Source organism: Aulostomus chinensis, chromosome 22 (assembly GCF_037954235.1).
Source record: "Aulostomus chinensis isolate RoL2024-O1b breed Wild chromosome 22, RoL_Achi_v1.0, whole genome shotgun sequence".
Taxonomy (NCBI): Eukaryota; Metazoa; Chordata; class Actinopteri; order Syngnathiformes; family Aulostomidae; genus Aulostomus; species Aulostomus chinensis.
The window spans coordinates 19,465,001-19,475,000 of record NC_141341.1 but is presented as its reverse complement, the minus strand read 5'-3'; the positions used below and the strand labels follow the sequence as shown (position 1 = coordinate 19,475,000).

The 10,000-nt window shown below is 52.6% G+C and overlaps 1 protein-coding gene across 4 annotated transcripts in view; it reads right to left on the bottom strand.

Moving 5' to 3' along the window:
- Window positions 1-1,843, bottom strand: part of gabbr1b (gamma-aminobutyric acid (GABA) B receptor, 1b) — a 166,288-nt gene extending 164,445 nt beyond the window's left edge. For 2 of the 4 annotated variants that reach the window (XR_015111107.1, XM_086192479.1), the window contains exon 1: window positions 1,456-1,843. Coding sequence is in view for 3 of the 4 variants with exons in the window: in XM_086192479.1 (XP_086048605.1) it covers window positions 1,456-1,510 (55 nt within the window). In the remaining variant the exon portion in view is untranslated. Of the gene's footprint in view, window positions 1-1,445 lie in introns of all 4 variants that reach the window. The other 2 variants (XM_086192480.1, XM_086192481.1) reach the window with 2 other exon arrangements.
- Between the last annotated feature and the right edge of the window lie 8,157 nt (window positions 1,844-10,000).

Here is a 10,000-nt window from a genome sequence, read left to right as displayed (position 1 = left end):
GCTGGAGGGGCTGGTGGAGGCTGGTGGAGGCTGGAGGGGCTGGTGGAGGCTGGTGGATGCTGGAGGGGCTGGTGGATGCTGGAGGGGCTGGAGGAGGCTGGAGGGGCTGGTGGATGCTGGTGGAGGCTGGAAGGGCTGGTGGAGGCTGGTGGATGCTGGAGGGGCTGGTGGATGCTGGAGGGGCTGGAGGAGGCTGGAGGGGCTGGAGTAGGCTGGAGGGGCTGGTGGAGGCTGGTGGATGCTGGAGGGGCTGGTGGATGCTGGTGGAGGCTGGAGGGGCTGGTGGAGGCAGGAGGGGCTGGAGGAGGCTGGTGGAGGCTGGAGGGGCTGGTGGATGCTGGTGGAGGCTGGAGGGGCTGGTGGAGGCTGGAGGGGCTGGTGGATGCTGGTGGAGGCTGGAGGGGCTGGTGGATGCTGGAGGGGCTGGTGGAGGCTGGAGGGGCTGGCGGGGCTGGTGGAGGCTGGAAGGGCTGGTGGAGGCTGGTGGATGCTGGAGGGGCTGGTGGATGCTGGAGGGGCTGGTGGAGGCAGGAGGGGCTGGAGGAGGCTGGAGGGGCTGGAGTAGGCTGGAGGGGCTGGAGTAGGCTGGAGGGGCTGGTGGAGGCTGGTGGATGCTGGAGGGGCTGGTGGATGCTGGTGGAGGCTGGAGGGGCTGGAGGAGGCAGGAGGGGCTGGAGTAGGCTGGAGGGGCTGGTGGAGGCTGGTGGATGCTGGAGGGGCTGGTGGAGGCTGGTGGATGCTGGAGGGGCTGGCGGGGCTGGTGGAGGCTGGAGGGGCTGGTGGATGCTGGTGGTGGCTGGTGGATGCTGGAGGGGCTGGTGGAGGCTGGAGGGCCTGGTGGAGGCTGGTGGATGCTGGAGGGGCTGGTGGAGGCTGGTGGATGCTGGAGGGGCTGGTGGATGCTGGAGGGGCTGGTGGAGGCTGGAGGGGTTGGTGGAGGCTGGTGGAGATGAAGTGCTCTGAGCTCCAGGAGTCGTTGTGATTCAGAAGGTCCCGGCGTCCCTGATCAGTCTGTTTCCTGCACGTTGCTCTGCATTCATCTCATCGATACACAAACTCCTCCACCTGCAGAAACACATGTGAGGTTCCGGGTCCTGGAGGTGCAGCAGCTGGAGGCTCAGGTCCACCTCAGCTTCCTACCCAACCAGGCTCCTACCAGACTGGAGCTCTGACCCGTCCAGGTCTGAAGCTGCTGGTGGTCCGGACAGGCGACTTGAGTGTGGGTCCTGTAGTAGACGCTGACCTGGAGGTCACAGCCAGACCGCTGCCACAGGTGCTGGGGGGGGGGGGGGGGGCATCACCTTCTCTATTGACTAGCTCTGAGGTTTACCGCGCGTACGTTGAGAGGAGCACACGTGCAAGCGGCAACATTCGAGGTGGAAGACGTGAACATGACGTGGAAATGAGGGAGAAGATGAGAGGAGGCGTGAGAGCGTGACACCTACGTGACATCACCTGAGAATTCTCCCGCTGCCAGGCACGAACCCGCGGACGCGTGGAGCCGCCTCATCCAGCGGGAAGCCGAGCTGCCCGGTAAGGCGGGCGTGGAGTCGCAGGCACCGTCGCGCTGGTCGCGGGCTCCGTCCACCGGCGGCGGCAGAGAGCGCGTGACGACAGTCGGTCCGCAGAAGCTCCAGCAGCTCCTCGCGCGCCTCCCCGGAGCAGTCAGAGCGGCGTCGACAGCGCGCGCGCAAACACGCACGCACGCACACCAGCGGCGTGTCACGGCGGAGCTCCCTCCCTCTCTCACCGTAATCCCTCGCTTTCTGGTGACGTCACTGACAGAAGCAGCCTCCAATGCTGCATTCAAATCCTGTGGGAAAGAGCAAAGGTGAGTCTCCCCACGGAGTCCGACCCACAGCGACCACGACCGGAGACGAGAGAGGAAACAGAAGAGGTTCAAGCCTCGCGGCAGGAGGGGGTGGAGGTGGAGGGCGGGCTCTGACGTGACGCTGCTGCTGAGGACGGTGGATGGAGCTGAGCGGCTTCTGGGCGGAGCCAAGGATGGAACCAGGGATCTCCGGAGGCTTCACGCCACAGCAGATTTCAAACTGTCGTTAAAAAGAGTCAGAGATGGACGTGAGAGTTCAAACGGTTACTAACCTGATGTCGGACTTTCCCTCTCACTCCTCTCCCGTGGCAGGAGCCTCTGTTCCTGCACAACTAACAACCGACGGCAGCGAGCCGGCTGGAGCATCGAGAGGAGGCTGCTGTCCCGCGAGGCGCGTCACTCTCAAGGCTCCAGAATCAAATCAGAGAATCCAGATTCACTTTGTCTGTCCCAACAGGGTTAGGGTTAAAGGCTAAACCCGAACAGCCCAGACACAGGTGTGTGACGTCACAGTCCATTGTTTATTGTAGGTCTTTATGGCAGTGGGTATGAATGAGTTTTGTGAATGTTTTTCTTAGAGGGACTTTATAGTGTGTGTGTGTGTGTGTGTGTGTGTGTGTGTGTGTGTGTGTGTGTGTGTGTGTCCTGTGTAGTGAGCTGAGAACTGGTTTTGTGTTTTGCCACTTATTTTGCTTGCTTGATTAATGATGTGGGAGAGCTTTGACTCGTCTTCGACAGAAGTGAGGGTGAACCAGGAAGTGATGTCAAAGTTCAGCTCCTATGAGTGGTTTCAAATGTCCTGTCTGACACCAAAGCTGCTGAGGCTCCCCAGCAGGGACAGAGCCTTCTGGTACACAGTGTCTGTGAGCCGGGAGGACAGGCATGAATCCATCCCTGTGCCCAGGTATCCTGAGGCCTCTGCCTGCTCCACTGCCTGCTAGTTCAGCCTCAGAGGTTCAAAGAGAGGTTGGGGGGAAGATGGTGCCCCCCAACACCACAGCTCCTGGGTCTTGGAGATGTTAAGCTGCGAGGATCCAGAGCATCGGTGTTGACCTGTTGAGGGGAGGCAGCCACAGACATCCTTGATCATCGTCTGCACCCTTAGAGGGAGAAATGTCACTGTTGTTTGAATGTCAGCCGGTTCTAGAAAGATCAGCAGAACTACAGAACAGGTTCCGATTTCTGAGCTCAGGTGGGAGGTTTGGAGTCGGCATGAAGGCTGAGTTTGAAGGAAACCGGGGGGGGGGGGGGGGTGGAATGATTGGCTCATTTCTTTTCTTCTTCTCTTCGCCTTCCAGCCGTCGTCTAATGGCGGGTGTTTGATTCAGGCGTGTGCAGGAGGGATGGGAATGTTCTCCTTCTTTTAATGGCGGTGGTCTTCATTTCCTGTCTAATCTCACAAGCACAGGGTCTTCAGTATCAGTGCCATCGAGTCACTGCAACAGGAATTTTGCAGACTGAGCAGGGATTCAGTGACTCATGGTAGAACTTTTCAAAGTGGAACGACTGGCACGCTCACTTTGCTCTGCTGGATTCAGGTGACTGGTTACTGGTTACTGGTTACTGGTTGACTTAGTGGTCAGCACCTCCTGCTGTGAGAGGAAGAGGAGGTGAGCTTCACGAGCTGCAGCTCATCCGTGTGCTGCCTGTGTGGTGAAGATTCTGAAGACATTTCATCTGTCTGTGGTGTGTTCCCAGTGTTCCTCTGTAGAGTGGCAGGGACGGTCCACCTGCTCTGTCTTCGGTCCCACTTCCATTCCTGGTGCTGGAACTTCTCCTGTCTCCTCATTGTAGCCACGTTCCCGCTGGTCTCTACTGACTGTATCTGGTTCATGAGCTGTACCAGAGACGATCCAGTTTATGTACCCATCAGACCTGTCAATCATCAGGTCCAGAGATGCTTGTCACATGAACCATGAACCTTTCCTGTCTGTATTTGATAGTGGAGACGAACCAGGTGTGCTGGTTCCTTCTTGGGTCGCTCAGAAAACAAGTGGATGGTTGTGAGAACCCACTTGGGATCCTTCCATGTAGGGGGGCTAGCTCTCCTTTGCAGGTTCTTGAATGTGTGTCTCTGTGCTCAGAGGGTGCAACAGCTGTTCTCTGCCACCCTCTGCTACACAGGTGACAGAGGCAACGTGTCACCATCTTCCTGGGGGTGTCCTCTCTGTCCTGGACACCTTGTAGGAGCCTCAGCTTGAGTTCTGCAGGCTCCTGGTCCGAGGGCCCGCCAGTGCGATACAAGATGGAGCTTTGAAGTTGTAGACTGGACTCCAGCCTCACGAGCTGCTCCCTGGTCTGGCCTCCCCAGACCCAGCAGGGTGACTGCGGTTCCTGGAGCCTGGCGGTGCCATCCCCCATAGGCCCTGCTGCACCGCTGGCTTCTGTTCTCTGTTGGGCCCCTGCTGTCTCTGCATCATCCATGGAGAGTCCGTCTCCAGTTGGGTCACTAATTACTCAGATTGCATGACTGTGTCACCTGTTACAGGTTACGTGTGACTGGGCCTTGTCACCACGCGTGTCCAGGTTTGGTAACAATACGCTGGTGTCTTTAGAACAAACCACGAAAGGCCAAAATGGCTCTTCGTATTTTCTGAATCTGGAGACGACAATCATCAAAGCACTTTACAGAGATGTTGTCTTGTCTAATTATTAATGACTTATTAATGAATTATTAATAACATAACGCTGCTGTATTCTTGTTCAAATTTCCACACACAAAGTCACGCCTTCATGGGGGACTGTTTCATGTTCGGCACATCTGCTTCCCCTTTGGTGTTTTTGGGACGATTTCAACTTGATTGGTGTGTCTTCACGGGAATGAGACGTGTCAGCTAACCAGCCAATCAGGCTCACTGGCACTTCAGCTGGTCGTGGCCAATGTGGAGGTTGATAAGTGTTACACTGGAACAGAGCTTAGAGCAGGGGTGTCCAAACTACGGCCCGCGGGCCAACTGCGGCCCGTTGTCCGATTTTAATTGGCCCGCAGCATATTCTAAAAATATCATGGAACATGGCCCCCACATGGAACTTGACTTTAACCTCTGAAGCAGCACTGTACCGGTGGCGGTACAGCATGTAAACAACGTCCGAATACGACGGATTTTAGCGGCAACAATGTATCCAATCATGTTAAACCTCATTCGAAACCTGGTGGTGTAACGATTAACAAACACCCAATCACCATGAATAAAGTGACTTGTAGCCGGAGTTGAGTTAAAATGTTGCTAGGCAACCGGCAAGCAACACCCACACACTAACTTCGTGCTCCCAACGTCATCACCTTCAAACTATCGGCATTAACTTCATCCGTAAGACTCCAAGCAGTAGAATTTACTGTCTCCCTGCTGAACTCTTTATCTTCAGTGTGTCACTGGAGTGCTGGCACCACTCCACTCCTCGGTCGCCATGCTAACGTCCCCCTCTCTCTCCCTGTCGCTAGCAGCCAGTGTTGCTCTGATCTCCGCGACACTCCTTCTCAGTCTCGGTGACGGTCTGCTGAACACATCAATAGCAGGCTGAGCCAATCAGGGCCTGGCTTGTTGAGCAGCAGGGCTGAAACCCCAACCAGACCCCAGTTTACAGAGCGAACCATGCATCACTTGATTGACACTTGACACCAGCCTAGGAGATTATTTCCAAATATAAAGTAGATATTCTGTTAGCCAATAAACAGACGAAAAAAACGGTACTGAGCATGAGGGGATCAGGTTTCACGGGCAACAACAGGAGGCTTGCACACCGGCAGTGCGTCAAGTTAGCTTGGCTGCGTAAAGCAGCGCTGTAGTCCTTGAAGCCGTGAACGCGGCAGAGCGAGAAAAGATGGCCAGGAAGTGATTTTTCGGCAGAGGAAGAGGCTGAAATGGTGCTTCAGCTGTCCGCTTCGGACACTCGGACACCTGCGGTCGACCGGGCAGACATCCAGCAGTGTTTGCAGGAGTGGACCCAGACTTGGAGCTATGAGGGACCGATCCAGTTGTTCCAGATGTGTGTTCATGGACAAACAATCAATAGTAGGCTGCGCTGTGTTTGAAATGCTGTTGACTGGTCTTTACTTCTGCCGGCCAGTCAGCAGCCGGATTTGCATGAGGAATGTGTGAAGTAGCTGCGTCAGAGGGGGAGGGTCAATTAATTAATAATTCATATGTTAATAAGCCTTAGTATCTAATAAATTCGTACTCATTAATTCAAGTCGATAACATTTTCTAACAAACGTTAGTTGGTGTGCTAATAAGCCCAATAACCTATTAGCATAACAGGCCTGACATGTCCTCACCCCTACCCCCTTCTCCAGTGCTGTGAGGGCACCACCAGACTGACTCAGAGCAACCTGAGCCTGCTGCTTTGAGGAGGAGCTGCCAACCCTTTTCCAAAGAAAATAAATGAAAAAAACATTGTGGAAAGCTGTGTTTTTTCTTTTCTTCAAGTCTATTCAATTATCAAGCATAATTAACCTACAATTGACTGATTTTGCTAACTTTAGTACACTATCACCTCCAGTGTGTGGCCCTCAGTGAAAAAGTTTGGACACCCCTGGCTTAGAGCATCAAATGGATCTGTTTTCCTCAACAAACCAGGTCAAGTCACATGACCTTTGTTTGGTCCAATAGCAGGATACGTCAAAGGTTAACCAAAGTACTCTGATTAGATTTGATCATATTTGGAGGAAGGGTGGCCCGGGGGTGCAGTGGTCCTCACGGTGGCCCCCCAGCAAGAAGGTTGTGGGTGGAGCCCCGGCTGCAGCACGGGGTCTTTCTGGGTGAGTCTCCATGTTCTCCCTGTTCCTGCTGGGTTCTCTCTGGTACTCCAGCTTCCTCCACAGTCCAAAGACATCAAGAGGGGACCAGGTTAATCCAGACTCTAAATTGACTGTAGGCGTGGCTGGGAGAGCCAATGGTTGTCTGTCTCTATGTGTTGGTCCTGCCATGGACTGGTGACCTGTCCAGGGGGAAGGCTGCTGGATAGACTCCAGAACTGTTCCATCTTATGGGTCGTATCTTTAGACCTGAAGTGATGCTGAGCTTCATATCAGAACTTCCTCAGAAGAGACCAGAGGCCAGAGTTTACATCTGACATACACCAACACACACTCACACACACACACTCATAGGTTCAGCACATAAGGGGATGTGGCCCTGGCCTGCAGGCGTCAGGTGTAAACTCCTCCTGAGGGTTTCACAATGGCACCTGAGACTTTGGTCTCTGCAGAAGTGTTTCACGTTTGTCAGCTATGACGAGAGTGAAAGTTGCTGACGTTACGTGGCGACAAACTTCTTCAGTTTTCTGGTAACTTAGGTTGCTGCTGTGGAACGTTTTGTGAGGTCACAGGCTGCAGCGACCACACCAGCCGAGGCTTCGGTCTGATGATGCGATGATGACACGGCGAACCGTGGTTCTGCTCGTCTACTAAATCAAACACTTGTGTTCAGTCCTTTAGGAGAAACAAGAGATGGTGAGGATGCCACTGTTTCCTGTTTATCTGTTCGTGGACGTGTCCTGCACATGACCTTTGACCTTCCTTCCACAACGATGGAGGAAAAGAAGAGCAAACATCATCATGATGAGATGAACTTTAACCCCATAATGAGCCTTTTCAAAAAAAGTAGCCAAGGTTTTATTCACTTGTGGTGAAGTGTTTCAATGATTTCGTGACTTTAAACAGCAGTCATGTTCTGTTGGGTCGATGAACTGGCTGTTGAACCGCCTCCCTGTGCTGCCCCCCTCTGGTCTAGGGACCGCTGCATGGGCCAGCGTGGAGCGGCCGGCGTGGAGCGGCTGGCTTCCCTCTGGTTACCAGAAGAGAAGATGAACTGAAGCTGACAGTGTCAATCATGCGAATGTTAAGACAGAAAAACGAGACTGAACAGATGGACATGGACTCCATCATTAAATACTTCGTCACATGACTTGGACTTGGGCTGACGAGAGGCCGAACCAGACGAGGGGCCGATGACTCAGAGGGACCTTCCTGATTGAATCCTTGAATTTTCAGATTTTAAAAGTTGGGTGGTTTTGTGAGGGACGGCCGTTTGTTGTCCACGATGGAGAGGAGACGAGAGGTGGGTCAAAGACGCGCAGCTCAAGCATCGGTGACAACTTCCCCCTGGCTGCCGCGTCTCTGACTTCAACCTGAAGTTTGATTTCATCACAAAGACGAGCTGAAGGGACTGATGACATCACGGACACATCAACACTCAATGCTGCAGCTCTTAAAGACCAGGATTCATTCAAAGGCATTTGCATGTTACAGAACATTGACACTCGCAGGGTTACACCTCTGTCCAGCTGTGAAAAAATGGGAAGTCATTCAACAGAACAACGTAACCCAGCAAACATACAGAGTACACACACATTACTGCTCATCTCAGCTTGTATGGTAGTAAATAAACAAGTACACACACATTACTGCTCATCTCAGCTTGTATGGTAGTAAATAAACAAGTACACACACATTACTGCTCATCTCAGCTTGTATGGTAGTAAATAAACAAGTACACACACATTACTGCTCATCTCAGCTTGTATGGTAGTAAATAAACAAGTACACACAGCAAATGTTCTAGGTTACTACCGCCGTCATGAGGTGGTCAGCAGGAAGAAGAACAGCACCACTAACATGGATGTTGTTTCATTTCTCAGTAAATATCAGTCAGTGTACTTACACTCGTAGTCAGTGTACTTACACTCGTAGTCAGTGTACTTACACTCGTAGTCAGTGTACTTACACTAGTAGACAGTGTACTTACACTAGTAGACAGTGTACTTACACTCGTAGTCAGTGTACTTACACTAGTAGACAGTGTACTTACACTCGTAGTCAGTGTACTTACACTAGTAGACAGTGTACTTACACTCGTAAACAGTGTACTTACACGAGTCGACAGTGTACTTACACGAGTAGACAGTGTACTTCACTCCTACACCGTGTACTTCACTCTTATACAGTGTACCGCACAAACACGTTCTGTCTGTCTCAGGTGATACAGTGATACTACCCAGCTGGAATGAGGATGTAGCACAACTGGATAGTAGCTTAGCTTAGCATCAAGCATGCTAGCCTGCTTCTGTTCAAATGTGCAGCACTGCTAAAATATTCAATCATCTATCAGCAGCATCAATTGTTACTCCACATCAGCTCATCCTTGAACCTTGAAAGAATTCCACGCTAGGCTCTCTCTGCATCAGCAGTTCCTCCAATGACTCAGATGAAACTGCAAATACTCCTCTCTCTGATGTACTAATACTAGTAGAGTAGTGTTGGAACTGAACACACTTCAGGACCCAAAGGCACTTCAAATAAATTGTTATGGTAAAAAATATTCAGATTACGATCTAATCCACTCTAACCCAGTGAGGCTGTAGGTGGAGGTACACTGGTGTACTACACCTAAACTCCTGACAGGCTAGAACACGACAGCATCAATCACAGGGGGTCGTGTCGCCGCAGCGGCTCACAGTAGCTGGTTAAAGCTGGAGATGTGTCGATGCTCGGGCCAATCACAGCGCAGTCCTGGAAACGTCGCACTAGCTATGAGCTACCAGGGCCACGGTGTCGCATAATGCAGGAGAACTGGACACGGTGACGGCAGCGCAGCCGCAACCAGGAGTCACTGACACGCCTTCTTAAAGGTGCTGCTGCAGTACTAGTAGCTTGTGTACTTCTACCACCCAGGTAAATCCACTCAGACCACCTGAGTCGAAGAAGGATCAAGCTTCCCTCCGTCTGCCTGAGCTGCCATGATTCCTGCGTCGCGATGACTGAGACTAGTCAGCTGCTGCTCGCTGCACGGGGAGTTGCTCAGAAACATCAGTCACCAGGAAAACTGGAATGGATATCAACTTAAAGCTCAAGCAGCCCATCAGTTTGTTAGTGTAAATAACCGCCATCAGCAGGTTGGACGCGTCTCGACCACGGGACCACGGACACGCTGCTCACACATCCTGCATCGCTGAGGATGAGAAGGTTCTAGACTGGGACTTCACCTCCACCATCATCTAGGAGCGTGGCAGAGACTGGGTTGCCTCCAAAGTTTGGTGATTTTGTTTTCCTGCGATCAGCAGACCAATCACAACCCGACACTGGTGATTGATCCCCTGCAGTCGCCGTTTCAGGGTATTTCTGTGAAACTTGACGAGCATCAACAGCCAACCGGCTGAGTTTGCATTCTA